The sequence below is a fragment of the Oncorhynchus kisutch genome, linkage group LG12, assembly GCF_002021735.2.
Source record: "Oncorhynchus kisutch isolate 150728-3 linkage group LG12, Okis_V2, whole genome shotgun sequence".
NCBI classification, from domain to species: domain Eukaryota; kingdom Metazoa; phylum Chordata; class Actinopteri; order Salmoniformes; family Salmonidae; genus Oncorhynchus; species Oncorhynchus kisutch.
The window spans coordinates 22,534,409-22,553,535 of record NC_034185.2 but is presented as its reverse complement, the minus strand read 5'-3'; the positions used below and the strand labels follow the sequence as shown (position 1 = coordinate 22,553,535).

The 19,127-nt window shown below is 39.7% G+C and overlaps 4 protein-coding genes across 4 annotated transcripts; 3 read left to right on the top strand and 1 right to left on the bottom strand.

Moving 5' to 3' along the window:
- Positions 1 to 1,177: 1,177 nt before the first annotated feature.
- LOC109900718 (gap junction Cx32.2 protein-like) lies at positions 1,178 to 4,694 on the top strand. The gene is made up of 2 exons (XM_020496486.2): positions 1,178 to 1,282; positions 2,685 to 4,694. The coding sequence occupies exon 2, from the start codon at positions 2,699 to 2,701 to the stop codon at positions 3,485 to 3,487; it is 789 nt and encodes a 262-aa protein (XP_020352075.1). The 5' UTR covers positions 1,178 to 1,282; positions 2,685 to 2,698; the 3' UTR covers positions 3,488 to 4,694.
- Positions 4,695 to 4,717: 23 nt separating this feature from the next.
- LOC109900719 (gap junction Cx32.2 protein-like) lies at positions 4,718 to 7,180 on the bottom strand. Its single transcript, XM_020496487.2, has 2 exons — positions 7,007 to 7,180; positions 4,718 to 6,535 (listed from the first exon to the last, which is right to left on the bottom strand). Exon 2 carries the CDS (start codon positions 6,520 to 6,522, stop codon positions 5,767 to 5,769), a length of 756 nt encoding a protein of 251 aa, XP_020352076.1. The 5' UTR covers positions 6,523 to 6,535; positions 7,007 to 7,180; the 3' UTR covers positions 4,718 to 5,766.
- Positions 7,181 to 7,682: 502 nt separating this feature from the next.
- LOC109900247 (gap junction Cx32.2 protein-like) lies at positions 7,683 to 9,426 on the top strand. Its single transcript, XM_020495936.2, has 2 exons — positions 7,683 to 7,897; positions 8,118 to 9,426. The coding sequence occupies exon 2, from the start codon at positions 8,136 to 8,138 to the stop codon at positions 8,979 to 8,981; it is 846 nt and encodes a 281-aa protein (XP_020351525.1). The 5' UTR covers positions 7,683 to 7,897; positions 8,118 to 8,135; the 3' UTR covers positions 8,982 to 9,426.
- Positions 9,427 to 9,877: 451 nt separating this feature from the next.
- Positions 9,878 to 15,503, top strand: LOC109901365 (gap junction alpha-1 protein). The gene is made up of 2 exons (XM_020497390.2): positions 9,878 to 10,032; positions 12,442 to 15,503. Exon 2 carries the CDS (start codon positions 12,458 to 12,460, stop codon positions 13,607 to 13,609), a length of 1,152 nt encoding a protein of 383 aa, XP_020352979.2. The 5' UTR covers positions 9,878 to 10,032; positions 12,442 to 12,457; the 3' UTR covers positions 13,610 to 15,503.
- Positions 15,504 to 19,127: the final 3,624 nt, after the last annotated feature.

Genomic DNA, 19,127 nt, shown 5'->3' with positions numbered 1-19,127 from the left:
ACCCCTCACCATAAAGAGGCATAGAAGAGTGGTATGTCTCCCAACCCCTCACCATAAAGAGACATAGAAGAGTGGTATGTCTCCCAACCCCTCACCATAAAGAGGCATAGAAGAGTGGTATGTCTCCCAACCCCTCACCATAAAGAGACATAGAAGAGTGGTATGTCTCCCAACCCCTCACCATAAAGAGGCATAGAAGAGTGGTATGTCTCCCAACCCCTCACCATAAAGAGGCATAGAAGAGTGGTATGTCTCCCAACCCCTCACCATAAAGAGGCATAGAAGAGTGGTATGTCTCCCAAACCCTCACAATAAAGAGGCATAGAAGAGTGGTATGTCTCCCAACCCCTCACCATAAAGAGGCATAGAAGAGTGGTATGTCTCCCAACCCCTCACAATAAAGAGGCATAGAAGAGTGGTATGTCTCCCAACCCCTCACCATAAAGAGGCATAGAAGAGTGGTATGTCTCCCAACCCCTCACCATAAAGAGGCATAGAAGAGTGGTATGTCTCCCAAACCCTCACAATAAAGAGGCATAGAAGAGTGGTATGTCTCCCAACCCCTCACAATAAAGAGGCATAGAAGAGTGGTATGTCTCCCAACCCCTCACAATAAAGGGGCATAGAAGAGTGGTATGTCTCCCAAACCCTCACAATAAAGAGGCATAGAAGAGTGGTATGTCTCCCAACCCCTCACAATAAAGGGGCATAGAAGAGTGGTATGTCTCCAAACCCCTCACAATAAAGAGGCATAGAAGAGTGGTATGTCTCCCAACCCCTCACAATAAAGGGGCTTACAGGTATAATATAACAGAAATATCCTTATTGTTTTGCCAGAACTGGATTACCTACAGTACCAACCCAGGCACATATTCTGAAAGAGTATATTGTATTAAAAAATATATATTTCAGATTTCAAGACCTCATATTACCTTCTACCTACCTGGACCACCCACTTTTTCAATTAGAAATCCTTAGCACAGAACATGGCTTAGACTACAATGCTCTTTCATGGTTATTACTGATTCAATTGGAAATACTGATACATAATTAACTTTATCATTGTGTTGCCAATTATTAACCTTCACAATCACCCCAGGTACAGCCAAATTCTAAACAGCAGACTTCTCATTTCAAGATGTCATGCACAACGTGCCACCTTGCACAACAGGCTAATTGTGCAACTTCAAGGTAGACGGTTGTAGGCTACTACGCAGAATTTTATAATTTGTCTCTACAGCTGGTGGCTGTTGTGTTCTGGCTAGAAACGGTCTCTTTAAAGGTAAAGCATTTTTTAAACGTATCTTTCTACTTCTTTTTATGTTGCCTATAATTATGAATAATTGTATTGTTTTCATCTAACATGAATAGACATGAGAATGAAAATCTAATATCATCAAAAAATGATTTATTGATATGCTTGAACCATTCTAAGATGGACAACCTAAGTGAAACATAACCTACAAATTATTATCTGAAACAAGTGTAATAGTTTTTATTTAGATATTGATTTTGTGGTATTTGGGACATTTGACATTGATAGCCTCGTGCCGTCTGTGTCCATTACTTGAAGCAAGTAAATCATTGATGCAGACTAAACACACAGACCACCTATACTGGTATACTGACCTCATAAGAGCCCCGTGAGGTTTACAGCATGGAAAAAATATCACATTTACTCACTTTCCCAATGTTTTTGGGCATATCATAAAAATAAATTAATAGAATTTGTAACAAAATGTTATCACATCGAAATAGAATACATACTGTAGGTATATATAAGTGATATACACTGAGTGTAAAAAAACATTAGGAACACCTCTTTCCATGACATAGACTGACCAGGTGAATCCAGGTGAAAGCTATCATCCCTTATTGACGTCACTTGTTAAATGCACTTCAATCAGTGTAGATGAAGGGGAGGAGACAGTTTAAAGAAGGGTTTTTAAGCCTTGACCAATTGAGACATGGATTGTGTATGTGTGCTGTTCAGAGAGTTAATGGAAAAACAAAAGATGTAAGTGCCTTTGAATGGGGCATAGTAGTAGGTGCCAGGCTCACCAGTTTGAGTGAGGCAAGAACTGCAGCGTTACTGGGTTTTTCACATTCAAAAGTTTCCCGTGTGTATTAAGAATGGTCCACCACCCAAAGGACATCCAGCCAACTTGACACAACATGGGTCAGCATTCCTGTGGAATGCTTTTGACACCTTGTAGAGTCCATGCCCCAACGAATTGAGGCTGTTCTAGGGGCAAAAGGGGGTGCAACTCAATATTAGGAAGGTGTTCCTAATGTTTTGTACACTCTGTGTATTTTGCTCCCGAAATACTGAATTCCAATGTTAGATGCTGAAAGATGACACATTAGATTTTGACTAAGAAGAAACATAATCTGGTTGTTAACAGACAGCATGGGATATCTCTCCTGTTATGCGATATGTTTTATAGCTCACTTGGCTCTAGGAAATAGCCTTACTATCCCATACACAGCTTGTGTTCTTATCTCCACAACACAGACTGTTCTCTGTTGAGCTACCTACTGTGTGTGATTCTGCTTTAGTCATTTGATATTTCATCATTTAATTTTATCATAGATTTTTCAACTTGTACTCAACTTGTACATTTGTTTTCCCAAACATCAGCATCACATGTGTCATTCCTATATTCATATTTCTTTCCAACCAGAACAATCCGCAAACATGGGAGAGTGGGGATTCCTGTCATCACTGCTGGACAAGGTGCAGTCACACTCCACGGTCGTGGGTAAAGTTTGGATGACTGTCCTGTTTATCTTTAGGATCATGGTCCTGGGTGCCGGGGCAGAGAAGGTGTGGAGCGATGAGCAGTCTAATATGAAATGCAATACCAAACAGCCCGGCTGTAAGACCGTGTGTTACGACCACGCCTTCCCCATCTCCCACATCCGCTTCTGGGTCCTTCAGATCATCTTCGTCTCCACCCCAACTTTGGTGTATCTGGGACATGTCATGCACGTCATCCACAAAGAGAACAAACTGAGGCAACGGCTAAGTCAGGCAGGCAAGGAGATGGGGAAAATGCCTAAGTATTCTGATGAGAAGGGTCATGTCAAAATCAAAGGTGACTTGTTGGCCAGTTACATGGTCAATATCTTCTTCAGGATTTTGCTGGAGATAGCATTTATAGTGGGTCAGTATTACTTGTATGGGTTTGTGCTGGACCCCAAGATTGAATGCAGCAGAGCTCCCTGTCCGTTCACTGTAGAATGCTTCATGTCACGACCAACAGAGAAGACCATCTTCATCATCTTCATGCTGGTGGTGGCGTGCGCATCTCTGCTGTTGAATGTGGTGGAGATATTCTATCTGATCTGCTCCAAGTGTGGTTCTGGCTCAAGAAGACGAGCCAAAGCAGTTCCAGCCATCGCAATCCACAGCTGTCTGGATGGAGGCAGTATGATGCAGAACGAGAAGATGAGTCTTCATGCAACTGGTCACAGCACAGCCTGAAGTCACTGATCACCAATCAACTATTGTAAACACTATTGACATTTCTGTTGATATACAGAGGAAGAATGCCACTAAAACTGTCAGACCTACAATAATGCAGGGTCTTAAAGGCCCAGTAAAGTAAAAAACGTGAATTTCCTGTGTTTTATATGTATTTTCACACTATGAGGTTTGACTAATGCAGTGAACTTGTGAGAATAATGATATGCCCTTTCAGTGTAAGAGCTGTTTGAAATGGCTGCCTGAAATTGGAGTTCGGATGGAGTTTTGACCTTCCACAGTGACATCACCATGCGGTAATTAGTTAAATAGACCAATAAGAAAGAGAGTTCCAAACGTCGCTAACAGCTAATTTTCAGTTTTTCCCTCCCTACTCAGACCACACCCAGACAGTCCTAGCAAAATTATTGCTTGAGAAATTGATCTTTGCTAAGAAGTTATTTTTGTTTCTTTTTGACCATTTACATTGAAAACAGTAAGATACCTCATTGAAATTATTGAGATAAATAAATAATTAGATAAAAACAAATGCATTGGACCTTTAAGATTATTTTTAGGCTTGGCTTGATTCCGTAAGTTAATTTATTTTAATTTAACCTTTATTTAACTAGGCCAGTCAGTTAAGAACAAATTCTTATTTTCAATGACGGCCTAGGAACAGTTGATGACAAGTAAGGGTTAATACAATACAGTAGGTGGAGCAGGACTGATGCATTGAGCTTTGCATCATTGTCTTTTATTTGTTCATGATGTGCACTAGGAGCAGCCTAATTTTCAGCAGTCTTGCTGTCACTCCTCAGTGAGCTAGTCACCGCAGGGTCTTTCTCTAATGAGGTGTGAACCTTGATGTAATTTGTATTTATTTTACCTTTATTTAACCAGGCAAGTCAGTTAAGAACAAATTCTTATTTTCAATGACGGCCTAGGAACAGTGGGTTAACTGCCTGTTCAGGGGCAGAACAACAGATTTGTACCTTGTCAGCTCGGGGGCTTAAACTTGCAACCTTCCGGTTACTAGTCCAACGTTCTAATCACTAGGCTACCCTGCCGATTCAGCATAAATTGTTTTGGTTATTGAACCCACACTGTCCTAAAGTGACACAAAAAAATGGTTTCAGAAAATATTTGTAATTTCATCATGTGAATATGTCAATTTGATTTTGTAATTTATTTATGGTTTTATAAAATTAAAAAAATGTGAGCGTTGTCTTGAGTGTATTTTATGTTATAAGATGAGGAAAGATGATAAATAATATCAACAGGGGACTGGTGAGATGTTTTTTTCTCTATATGTACATCATATATAAAAAAGTAAATTGTGCAGCAAAACAGGACTTTATGTGTACTTTATATTATATCAGTGATGTAATTGACTCAGACCAGAACATAAAACATATACACAGCATAGTCTTCATGAGTCAAGAGGTCAAACAAACTTGTCATGGTAATTGACCATAACAAATATGTGTACAATGAGGCTGTCCACTTGGCATACACTGGTTGAATCAACATTGTTTCCACGTCATTTCAATTAAATTACGTTGAATTGATGTCTGTGCCCAGTGGCTGTAGTCTACACACTGTATTTATATCTGCAGGAATGTACTATAATATTGAGTCAATTATGGTTGAATTGTAGGAGATGCAATTATAAGTAATTCATCAGTTAGATTTCGATGAGGTGGCATTTTCAAAAGTTAATCACCTATGTACCAATCAGTGAAAGTTTGCTTTTACTACATCGTGAAAAAATGTGTTAGTATACAGCTGCATATGTGAAGAGAAATTAAACTCAGTGAACTCAGTGAACTCAAATTTGATGCTTGATATATGACTGCATGGATCCAGACAAGCTAATCTGTGTATGCAACAAATAGACTTTGATTTGATTTGTTGTATTTGTTGAAAAGGCACATCCTTATCAAATGCACAGCACTATTTCATGATTCATATCCCAAACAAAAAAATGCACAAAAAGAACCAATTCGGTTGTCAGTAGTGCCTATGCATCTAGTCTCCTCTAGTATTCGTCAGACTTCAGAGATATTTTAGTCACAACTCAGCAATGTCTTAGAATTTGTTAGAACATCCCAGTTTTTACTGCACATTAAACATATAGGCAGTACATTCAATCAATTTTACACAACAGAGTCGGAGAGCAGCAGTAAAAACAACAACATATTGTATTGGGATTTCTTGTTATAATTGTGAGGTCAATGGCTCTCGTCACACTGTACATGAGAAAACAAATTATGATAGACAGTGATTCAACTGAATATTCAGCAGAATGACTCTTTATCAAACTGCTTGTGTTTATCATGGAGTGCATACCTCTCAGCTACAGGAGGTTGTCTGTTACACCCCTGCCTAACCTTTGATCCAATCAGGTGGAACATCTCCACCACATTGAGCAGCAGAGACACACAGGCCATCACCAGCATGAAGATGATAAAGATAGTCTTCTCAGTGGGCCGTGATATGAAGCACTCTACATGGTCTCCCTTACATGGGTATCCACTGCATTTAATCTTACTGGGCAACACAAAGCCATACAGGTAATACTGGCCCACTATGAATCCAACCTCAAATAGAATCTTAAAAAACACATTGGACATGTAACTGACAAGCAAGGTGCCCTTTATGTGAACTTTGCCATTGTCATCAGTGTATTTGGGCACTTTCACGATTCCATTCTTTCCTTTTGATTGTTGTCTTCTCAGTTTGTTCTCCTTGTGGATGACGTGCATGACGTGTGCCAGGTAAACCAGAGTTGGGACGGAGACGAAGATGATCTGAAGGACCCAGAAGCGGATGTGGGAGATGGGGAAAGCCCGGTCGTAGCACAGATTCTTACAACCTGGTGACAGTGTGTTGCAGACCAGACGTGATTGCTCATCCCCCCATACTTTTTCTATCCCTGCCACCAGAACCAGCAGTCTGAACACAAACAGGACTGTCAGCCAAACCTTCCCAACAACTGTAGAATGGGATTGTACTTTGTCCAACAGGGAAGCAAGAAAGGACCAGTCCCCCATTTTTCAGGTATGGCTAGATGTTTAAAGATAGATAGGATAATAGGAGATAAAACACGATTAGTGTTGTTAGTACTGTATCTACTACATATGAATCTTAGTTTGATCACTCTGTTGTTGCTGAGAATTTTTCTGCACCGAAGGATATGCAGATAAGCTTTGTGATTTACATAAATCCACTGACACACGGTGCAGTAACTAACCACGCTAACACACGGTTATATTAACAGAGCTTTTCATGTAGCCTACTTTTGGACAGCTAATAGCCTAACCACTGATCAAGCAACATTATGGACTAAACGTTAAAATCCCTTTGCTGCAGGATTGTTTTGCTGTGAAAACATAGGTCAAATTAAGATCATACATCTGTATACTCTATGAAGATCCAGTAGTCAGCCAATGTTCCATGTAACACGTGTTGCTGCAGAGTAAACTAAATGACATGGTAGTTTGCTGAAATGTTGAGTATATAAAGCAGTTTTCTTACCTCAGAGGTGAGCACAATCTCCCCACACCAGTTCTTCTCTACTGTGGGGAATTCTCTCTTAATGAATTGAACTCTCCCCTCTTATAGTTTGACATCAGTTTGAATCATCCGGTCAACCCCATCCAGCCCCATACTCTCTGACAACTTGCACGTCGTTCATTCCTCTTTACAAATGTTTAAACCAAGGAAGGCAGAAACTCATGACTGCCCCCCCCCCCCCCCCCCCAATATGTCATCATTGGTCAGTCACCACCCAATGCCTCATCCTTGTGAAGCAATCAATTGACTGTAAAAGGTCATGGTGGATTCAGGGATGTTATCAAACACGATCCATGGCATTTGGTCCCTACCTAGAGGGGTAGGCTACTATTCATCTCTATGTTTGTGTTGATGTCTCCTTTGAGACTTTCCAAAGATGCTTTACTTTAACAGATGAGTTTGCTCATGGAGAATCTCAGCTGTGTACAATCATTTAAAGTACTGACACAAAAATCCAGTAAGAAACAAACTTTCTGTAGAAAATATGTCAGAGAGGGTTGAATGACTCTGCAAAATGTGTTTGTGATAGTTCACATATTTAGATTGGGAGTTCAAGCACATCTTTTGTGCTGACAATAACGTGAGGAGGGGGTGGGATGTCAAAAGGTCAACCCAGTTTAGAGGAAGAGAGAGATGAAGTGAAATTATGAAATTGTTGCATGGAAGTCTGATTGGTGTATAAGTGTTACTCCAAGCACTTTGTATAACTGTGAGTCAGGCTGAGCAAACCCATCAGGTTTATAAGAATGGGCTACTCTGAGTATTTCAATATCCTAATCTCATGTTCACGAACGCTATTCCTTGCCTCTGGTTTATTGATGAAAAAAAATTCTGATCTGAGCAACATAACAAGTGAGTAAATTTGTTTATTTTTGTACAAACTGAAGATAATATCTCATGGATATGTAGAAATAACTAGTATTTCATTTTGAAATAGTGCTGTGAAGCCAATTTACTTTCCCAGTCTTTTCACAGCTCACTACTATCAAAGGCAATTAATTATCTCAGTATTTTGTCATTTTTTTCTCTAAAATGGTATTCATGAATGAAATCTGACCTATGTTTTCAACAGAGATAATAATCAGTGACAATGGGGGACTGGTCATATCTTTCCAAGTTACTGGACAAGGTGCAGTCCCACTCAACGGCCATCGGAAAGACATGGATGAGTGTCCTGTTTATCTTCAGGATCCTGGTTCTGGGTGCAGCAGCAGATAGTGTGTGGGGAGACGAACAGTCTGATTTCTACTGTAACAACAAAGAACCTGGGTGTGAGAACGTGTGCTATGACTGGGCCTTCCCCATCTCACACATCCGTTTCTGGGTCATGCAGATCATCTTTGTCTCCACCCCAACTCTTCTATATCTGGGCCATGCCATGCATGTCATCCAACAGGAGGATAAAATGAGGGAGGCACTGCAGAGCCACGTTGACAATGGCATGTTGAAGAGGCCCAAATACACAGATGCCCGGGGGAAAATCAAAATCAAGGGAATTCTGCTACGTAGCTACATGACCCAGTTGTTCTTTAAGATAGTGTTGGAGCTCGCTTTTATTGTGGGACAGTACTACTTATATGGGTTTGTCATGAAACCCATGTTCCTCTGTCAACAACAGCCCTGTTCCAGACTGGGTGCTGAGTGCTTCATGTCCCGTCCCACAGAGAAGACCATCTTTATCATCTTCATGCTGGTGGTGGGCTGTGTTTCTCTGCTTTTGAATGTGATCGAGGTGTTTTATTTGATTTGCACCAGAGTAAAATGTGGAAACAAGAAACAATACCCACTGCATATCATCTCAACTGAGAACCCAACCACACTTTACTGTCCTGCATCAGAATGGAAAGGTAACCTGGATGGACATGAAGATTGCTCACCCCTTCACAACATCCAAAGAGAAGCTGAACTAATGGAGGAAAAGAAAAACACTCCTTAGGTTTGCAATAGATTTCATGTGATGATATTCTGACATGTGAATTGATGTAATCATATCCAATTAGTTGGCTACACTTCAAGTAAATTAGGGAAACAAAACATTCCAGAGTGTATTGAGTTTTGTTTGTCAAATAGACTACCTTGTTACTGAATGTTGTAAATATTACAGTTTGTTTCTATGCTGACACTGTGATGACTAATATTTTGTAGGATATGCATATCTTTGTTCAAAATAAAAGTACTGGAAAAAGAAACGTGAAAAATAACTCACGGCCGCACATTCCCAGGGCTTACACTAGATGGCAGCATAAACTTGGTGATTGAAATCACATTTTACCAGCACCAGTGGTCCGACTTTGTTCTGCAGAATAGGCTGTAGTCTTATCTAAATGTCTAGCTCTATGCTTATAAACACATGCAACACAAGTTACCTTTCATGTCAAAGCTTCATATTATCAGTGCAACATTAAATCGTTAAGCGTCTTGATGAGTTATTCTCATCATGATTAATGCTTGACACTTGTGGTCGGTCTGTCAATACAACTAACAAGAAAAGGTGACTGTCACACATGTTAAGCAACTATCTGTGGGCTTTGATCTACATTACAATGGATATTATCTTAAACAATTAAAACATACTACTGGTTTACGGATTGGCGCACAGGACCTATCAACGGACCGCTCTAACCTATCATATGGTGTAGACTTGGTCTCGGTGAAGCTTTGAATTCACAGTGATCTGAAAAAGTTGCGGTTAATCTTGTTATTTAAAGAAAAAGTAAAAAAATAAATTTAAAAAAGTACAGAAACCGAGCGTAAGGAGGTCTAAGCCTTGACGTAGGGGTCAGGTGACTCCAAACTTTTCTCGCCATCGTTTTTTTTCTCTCCCCCCAGCCTGTATGTGGACTGTTATAAGGCAAGCAAAGTTTGACAAGTCAGTCTAAGTTTCTCCCTGGTCCCAAACTTGGATTTCAAGAAAGTGGTGACTGTTTTCAAGAAGTGACAGGGAAAGTCCCTAAGGGCTGTCTTCTTCCTTCTGAGTAACTTTCCAGGTAAGCGTTGCGTTTAAATTCCAGTGCCAATATTGATCTGAAGAAGTATCTGGATTCACTGCATCTGGATTCTGAGCAAATTTGTTTCTATATATATATATATATTTGCCGAGAAACTAATTTGCTCAGAATCCAGATGCACTGTGCCAATACAGACGCATTGTATTAATATAGGCTATCTATCCGTATTATGATCCATAATATATACTTAAAAAATGTGTTTAACAAGGAGAAGTGAAAATGATCCTCCAGGAAAGATTGAGACATTGATTCATCTGTTACTTTTGATGTTTTCATTTTATAATTTGGTGTGACCATTGCTTATGAGATACACGAGTAACCTGGGTCCAATTACTCTAAAAGCAGCATGTGATGTCAAGCTTATAGAGAATTGCAACTGAACTGCTTATAAGCTGTAGACTGGAGATAGATTTGTTTTCTAAACTTAATCCTAACCAAGCATATTGACATGCTTATTTATACTATTTTTAAATCAAATATTGTCGAATTTTGCTACCCAGATTTGTGAAGTTCTTCCTTGCATCTGGGAAGCGCAGTTTAAAATACTCTTCCCCCGTAAGGAAACATTGAGGTTGAACTGATGTACTTATTACAATCTCATACATTGTGATATTCGCTCAACGTTTAATTTAATTGATGTAATAACATCATTACAAGATCAGAGATCTTAAGCTTTAGTGGGTTTCTTACTCTAGATCAGAATTGTCCCTGTGGACGTTTTTCTTCTTCCTCAAATCACGAAATGATTCTGTTATATTAAATAGGCCTATAAATTACCCAGTGAAATTGATTAAACAATTTTTCTTGAATTACAAATTATTTATTTGAAAAGGCTTTTATCATGGTACCATCATTGTTGAGTAAGAAGCAGTCCTTAGATTGATGTGTTATTTTGTGAGAATAATTTTGAGGTTTGGCGGGAGTTTAGAAGTTTTCCTTTATGCTAAAAATCAAAATTGAATGACAATTACATATTGAATGACAATTTTGATGTTCCTCAAGGTTGGGGTAAGGCATTAGGGCTCATGCATGTGAAACCTGCATGTGAAAGGTTGTTTGTGATGTGAAGTTGCAGACTCTAGTACAGTATGTCTACAGTATATGGAGTACATTATTAGCTAATTGAAGAAACATGCTTTTGGTACACCCTCCTAACAGATGGCTTCTACTTATCCATGTTTGTTCATTGTGCAGTCATTCTCGGGACTTTATTTGCGTACTGGCATCGTTCAGAACCTTTATTCAAATGGTATTCGTGTTTACAAACTTGAATCTCATATGACATGCAGTGTGAGTTTAGTATCTGTGAGAGTTGGGTCTCTGTAGCGGAGCTACAGTAGGCAGGTCACTAATAAGCGCACAATGAACGGGCCCTGTGCTGTAGTCTCAGAGCGCAGACGGACTGTCTGAGTGCGCTCCAGACACTCTTGCTATTGGCCCCAGCAGGAGAGCCATTGTTCCCCAATCTGAGGCATGCTCTGAGAGCTATTAGGCCTTAGTAAAGTAAAGTTTGTACCTGGATGTGGAAGTTGGTTTAATTCCATCTCCAGCTTTTAGGAACAATATTTACTTGAAGATGATACTTAAAAATAATACAAATTATATATCCAGGATAGTCAGAATGCAAATAGATCTTGCATTCTGAAGATCTTATAGTTATATTCTCAGCTGACTAGTAAATTGATGTATTTTGTGAAGAACAGTAACTTTGTCTGAAACTGTGTGTGACATTTATTTGAGACTTGGGGGTATTTGCATAACAATCCTTCAATTACACTGTACAACACAAGTTAACATTGAGAAATGCTCACACACACCCTACTTGACATCTTTTTAACAACCCTAATAAACATGAAACAATGTAGAAATAAGGCATGCGGACCAAATTAACAAACAATGGTTTGATGAGAAACAGGTCATGTTTTTATAGCCTGCCGATGAAGGGGAAACAAATGTTTGTGCTTGTGTTTCAAAAACCTGGGCTCTATCATCTCCCATTACACTATTCACTTACTCAGTTTTTTAAGAAGTACCATCAACACTTGTAGGACCACACAAAGTGACTTTCCTCTCATCACTTCCAATAGGATGACAATAGCAATCAAATTCACTTTCTGTATTGAAGATTCATAAAGCATAACATAAGGGATTGACATATTGTGGTCAATAAGACATTATTGGTCTAGTCCATACAGGAAGTGGATTTCACTCCAGAGCCATGAAAGAGCTATCACAAGACTTGTGGTCATTCCACTTTTTTATAGAACGTTGAGATGTGTTTGATTATAATCAAAAATGTTACTTGAGAAAGTGATATATAAGCATGTTTACTGTATATAAGAATGTTTATTTATATATTGCATTCAATTATTTTCTGTCTAATTGCAGCTAAAGCTCCTTCATCATGGGTGACTGGAGTGCTTTGGGGAGGCTCCTGGACAAGGTACAGGCTTACTCCACGGCTGGAGGGAAGGTGTGGCTCTCTGTCCTCTTCATCTTCAGGATCCTGGTGTTGGGAACGGCTGTGGAGTCTGCCTGGGGGGACGAGCAGTCCGCCTTCAAGTGCAACACCCAGCAACCTGGTTGTGAGAATGTGTGTTATGACAAATCTTTTCCTATATCACATGTACGGTTCTGGGTGCTACAGATTATCTTTGTCTCGACGCCGACTCTTCTCTACCTTGCCCATGTGTTCTACCTGTTGCGAATAGAGCAGAAGATTAACCGCAAAGAGGAAGGGCTGAAAACCATCCAGAACGACGGAGGCGACGTGGACGTACCTCTAAAGAAGATTGAGTTAAAAAAGCTCAAGCATGGGCTGGAGGAGCATGGGAAGGTTAAGATGAAGGGAGCCCTCTTGAGAACCTACATATTCAGCATTTTTTTCAAGTCCATTTTTGAGGTGGGCTTCCTGGTCATACAGTGGTACATTTACGGCTTCAGCTTGGCTGCTGTCTACACCTGTGAAAGGTCCCCCTGCCCTCACAGAGTAGACTGTTTCCTCTCCAGACCCACTGAGAAAACCGTCTTCATCATTTTCATGCTGGTGGTCTCTCTGGTCTCCCTGCTTCTGAACGTCATTGAGCTCTTCTACGTGATGTTCAAGAGGATCAAGGACCGCGTGAAGGGGAAACAACCTCCCATCCACTACCCTGGCACTGGGACGTTAAGCCCCACTCCCAAGGATCTGTCCACCACTAAGTATGCCTACTATAATGGCTGTTCCTCTCCCACTGCCCCCCTGTCACCCATGTCACCCCCGGGGTACAAGCTGGCCACTGGGGAGAGAACCAACTCCGTTCGCAACTACAATAAGCAAGCCAATGAGCAAAACTGGGCCAACTACAGCACGGAGCAGAACCGCCTGGGCCAGAATGGCAGCACCATCTCCAACTCCCATGCACAGGCCTTTGACTTTCCTGACGACACCCAGGAGAGTAAGAAACTGACCCCAGGGCACGAGCTGCAGCCGTTGGCCTTGATGGACCCCAGGCCCTGCAGTCGGGCCAGCAGTCGCATGAGCAGTCGGCCGAGGCCAGATGATCTAGATGTCTAGCCCCCCCCCCCCCCCCCCCCCCATTGGTGTCAGAGAACAGAGAACAGGAAGCATTCTCAAAGTGCTGAAGTGGGCTGGGCATAGCCCATTCACTGTCCTCACCAGAGAATCTAGTCAATAAAGAGACATTCAAATACTTACACTGTTGGAGGTACTATACATTTATTGATGACTTTCAAACTAGTGGAGCTAACAAGCTTTAAAAAGAAAACAACTCGTTGGTGAAGAACATGTGACCGTGTTCCGATAACTGTGCCCAACAGTCCCTCATTTCACTTTAGAAGAATATGCCTTGGTGATGTGTTTGGTTTAGTTATCATGTTTTTACCTGTAGGTTTCATTACGCAGGATGGCATTTATTGTCATGAATCTTGCCCTGGAGGCAGCTCTGCTGAGTTGTCACTAGCTGGTACAGCCACAAAGTCATACAATTTAATTTGAACTTCTTACCTTACCTTACCTGCTAACCCTAATGTCTAACCCTTAAGACCAAAAAGCACTTTTAAATTGTTTTATTTTTATGATATAACCAATTTTGACTTTGCAGCTGCTGGCCCATCTAGCAGAAATGGCTCAGTCTGCCTCCAGTGCAAGATTTATGACAATAAACTTCAACCTGCCTCCACCATATGGCCACACACAATGACATTACATCTAGAAAGATGACTCTTCAATATAATAGCAATGTGTCTTTTTCCAGGCTTTGGAAGTAGTTTGAAAAACACTTGGCTTTTAAGTCTCCGTCACACTCATTGTCTGCATGAGAAGGATGCTCAAATTCATGAATAAATATGTATTTATTAGTATGCAGGACATCCACCACTAGAAAAAGATTGACTACTATCCAAGGTCATGTCCATACACCCAACTGCATATTTATTGATAATAATCCAAATTACAGCAGTACAATTTGTTCAACAAATAAGAGGTTGATTTTTATTATTGTGGACTGTCATTTCCTGATAAACTTTGAATTTATGTTTTGTCAGTTGATTTATTTTGTGTTTGTTGTTTTGGTTTTTTTGAGGTTGTTGTCAGATGGTGGACTCAAGCTGCTGGAAGAGAAATACAGAGCAACAGTTTTGTATTGCAATGTGTCTCGGAAGCATCTTTGAACGAAAGGCTTTATATTTTTCTCATTTTAAAGTGTGTGTTTGTTTTTTTAATGTTGTTCCCTGTTGGATGGTAGAGGAGGGCAATAGAATGATTTTTTTGTTTTGCCTTTTGAGTGAATGATTTTTTTCCCCCAAACTCAATGTAATCATTGCTGCTTGAGAGATAGATATTTAGTACTGTAAATCAAGCTAACTGTGTCACAAATGTGAGTTTTTAGAAGACTGCTTATAGAGCCGGACTAATATTTAGTCAAATATATTAAAAGGTATATGCCAATGTAGCTCCACACCTACCATACACTTGTAAATGGATTTTCAATTGGAAATGTTCATGTTTTCTTTCCTGTTTTTTTCTCCAATTTTGCATTTATAGTATTTCGGTACTCAAACAGAGAGTTTCATGGGTTTTTCAGCTACGATGGTGTTTGCACTGAGATCTTGACTAGGGTTTAATAGGATTAAAAAAGTGGCAAGTGTTTTCGGATATGCATGTTACTAATTTATTTTACAACACCAGGCAGAAATCACTTCAGTACATACATTCAGACAGTGCTTTTGTTTGACCACTGGTTTCAATGATCTTGCAAGGCTAAAGCAAAGGGCCTCCATACAGATTACAAGACAAACTTGGGTGTACATTTGTTTGATAACGTGATCAAATAACGCCATTCCATGGAAATCCACTGTTGTACAGTGTGTAAGTGCATGATAGCAAAAAACCTCATTAATCATATCTGTGAAAAGCTATTTTAACCCAATAAAGATTTTTTCTTTCTTAAGATTGTTTTCTTTACAAGTCTGTTATCATTTGCACCTCATTTTGCCTTTGTCCGTCTTGATACCGGCTATGTGTCTAGTCCAGCCTCCTCAGTGAAGGACCTACTGTTGAATAGGTATCAAATAGATCAATGTTATGGTTAAAAGATACATTTGTCATGTTTTGAGACTACAGTAGCTCACACTTTCCTCTTTTTATAGGAAACCAACCCTAAACAATGAATAATTTATGTTAAAGTCAGCTTGGGGATATTGACAGAATGACAAGAGTTATCCAGTATTATGTACTGAAAATGCCTCGGAGACTTTGAAAATGTCATAATATGAAAAGACTCAGCGCTTTTCTCTTATCCAAGTTTCCTATTTAACCTTTCCACAAAGCTAAATAAAACCACATGTTTGGACCCAATCTGTAGACCACATGTGGCTGAAGCAGAATGGAAAAAAGCGATACTTTGATCCAATGCTAATTCATCTAGATTTTTAATTTAACGATGAGTTTTTATCAGGACTTTTAAACAAGACGTTACTGTAAGTACCACTGTCAACACAAAAATGGTTAAAACACATACCATTTCTACGAAAAATCTGTATTACATAATGTATTTACATAACAGAAGAGATCATAAAAATGAAGAACTGTGCTGAGTGTGAAAACTAACAACACAGCAGTTCACCTAATTAAGATCAAGTTTTCTTAAATATGTTTTAAATGTTGATTCTCTGTGTGAGTGAAGCAAAGACATGACCACCGATACTGTGGAATACTAGATGGTAGAAATTGTTCAAAGTCCATTAGCAAAACTATATCACAGAATTGTCCAATTTAAAATGGTAGTCCTAGTACATTTTAAAGCATTCAGAAGGTGACGGAAAACAAAACAACTTCTGCCTCTCTAGTGCAGATGCTAACCACATGAATACTTGATAAATGTCAAATAAAGTAACTGTACTTGGTGCAGTGGTTAGGTTACAGTTTTACTGTGTTTGTGCATGCTTATTTTTAGACAACGAGGATTCAAATGAGTACAGCTTTAATTTCTCCCGAAGACTACTGGAAACCTCAATGTCTGAGTTACATTTCCGCTGTCTGTACAACCACTCAGACCACAAGGCCAGGGCGGTGCTACCAATGCATGGTAAATCTGGTAAATCTAACTAAAAATCCTAGATGAACTTTTCATCATGACGTCACCACAGAAACAGAAACAGATGGTGCTTGGTGTAGACTTCTCATCACAGAATAAGCTTTTAAGTTATTTATTCCTTTTATCATGTCAGTGGGATGGGAAATAGTTTTATTAGGCATCTTTGACAGATTAGCCATTCCCTGTCCTCTAAAGGAAAGACAGCTTGCAAAACTACAGATAAATGAGTAGCACAACACATGAAAAGTGAATTAAACTATCGACTGTACATGGTAGATATATCATTCACCTCTCTCTGCAGAGTTTATTAGTAACTGAACTGTCCTATGGAGTCTATAGCGAGACCATTAGCGTCACTAACTTGGACCTAATTGATGTTTATTTTTTATATGCTCTTCAGTTTCCCACCTCTTGTTAGGGCAAACCTGTGGATTCATAAGACAGACTTGACCCTATTTACTTTGTGGTCACCATTACTGGGTCAGCTAACCAGTGGTGACCCGTCATTCAGGGCAGAGCCCCGACTGTTTAGAGCCGCACATTTTTAGCTATATTTTTTAAAATATTTTTAATATTTTTTATTCTGGGTTGCCTGTTTTGCATGTTATTTTGACATTAATACATGTCACATATCAGTTTGCAAACAATGTAAAAAATCTATGAAAAATCCTATGGGTGGCAGGTAGCCTAGTGGTTAGAGTGTTGGGCCAATAACCAAAAGGTTGCTAGATCAAATCCCTCAGCTGACAGGGTAAATAAACTGTAATTCTGCCCCTGAACAAGGCAGATAACCCACTGTAGCCTGTCATTAGAAATAAGAATTTGTTTCTAACTGACTTGCCTAGTTAAATAAAATAAATAAATGAAGATGCATAAACATGCTTTCTTGAAAAAGGCAGCTACAAATTGCAGATATTTCAGTCTAGCTCAGTGCTCTCTGTGGTGGTGGGGCAGCCAGCGGAAAATACGGAGCGTAGGGGTTGGTAATGTATTTGCGCCGTGATTGGTTCAGTGTTCTGTCACTCATGGGGACACTACGTCACCGCCAAATCTAAGGGCTAGGAAATTCAAGCCCCTTGGGTGCTGCCATAGAGTTACATTAGAAGTGCCAATCCAAGAAGGGTCAAGGTCATTGGCCACAGATAAAATTACGTCAAATCATGTTATATCTACAGTAGCTTTGATTGGACTGATCATGTCAACATCATACTTTCAAAATAGCTAGCAGTCATCATCATGAATCAAGTCAACAATCTACTGGCATATCATTTTAAATCCTTGTCATATGTAGATAAATAATTAAGAGAAATTATAGATAAAACGTATCGGTGCTCATCGGCCATCGGACATAAACATTACAGAACAAGTTGGCGCAAATTCAACAATGAGTGGTTAGGAAGGAATCAGTGGCTAACTGCAAGCATTGCAAAGCAGGCACTAGTCTGATATTCAGTGGAGTGGCTCTGTGGTCCCAAGTCTGGTTTTAAGGGTCTCTTTTCCCAGCTTAAAATTATAAACATTCAACATTGGTCGTGCTGTCAATCCAGCATAATTTCTGCCACGCTCAAAACAACTGAGTTCAAGACAACTGGGAACTCGGAAGTAGCCTATATCTGCTGAACAATTAATCAAATGGCCACTGGAATATTTACATTGACAACCCCCCCCTCCATTTGTTTTGTACACTGCTGCTACTCGCTGTTTATTATCTATGCATAGTCACTTCACCCTTACCGACTGGGAAAATACATTTTGAACGGTCATCCAACTAAGTCGGGAACTCAAGCCTTTTTCTAGAGCTCCGACCTGAAGATCACTAACGTCATCATGATTCGATCTTATTTTTTTCCTGAGATCCTAGTTGTCTTGAAAGCACCATAAATCCAGAGAATGTCAGACTTTGATGACAAAGATTGATGACAAGATTTGCCCACGAAGGACCGCCGGGCCACCTTCCTGTTCAAGTGAGCACAGCACAACAAGGTGAGTCCAAGAATGTCTTGTATGCTACTGCATAAATTATGTAATATGCCAGGGAGATATGTATACTGTAGCTAAGAAAGTAATACTAAGTGTATGTTGTGTATTAAGCTGTTAGAAGCCCATGTGCCTAACCCTAATAATTTGATCTATTTTCCCCTCTTCATTTCACCTACTGTTCTGACTTGGTGGTGCACATGTAGCCTATAACCTGTTTTAGAGAAATGTAATCATTGAATATTGAAAGTGCTTTCATTGTCTGCTTATATGTCCCCTTTAAATAATCCTACAGTTCTGACTTGATGCACAGGGAGAATACTGTAAGATGTTCTGGCCCATGTTCTGAATTCTGCCGCTCTACAGTGCTGAACAAATAGTTATATTGACTACATCCGTCCGAGCTCGCTCATTAATGTCTTAATCGAAATTACGGATGATCTCTTATCCGCTTGTCGTCCCCTTATGCCATAGTTTGTACATCTCAATTGTCAGTAGAAC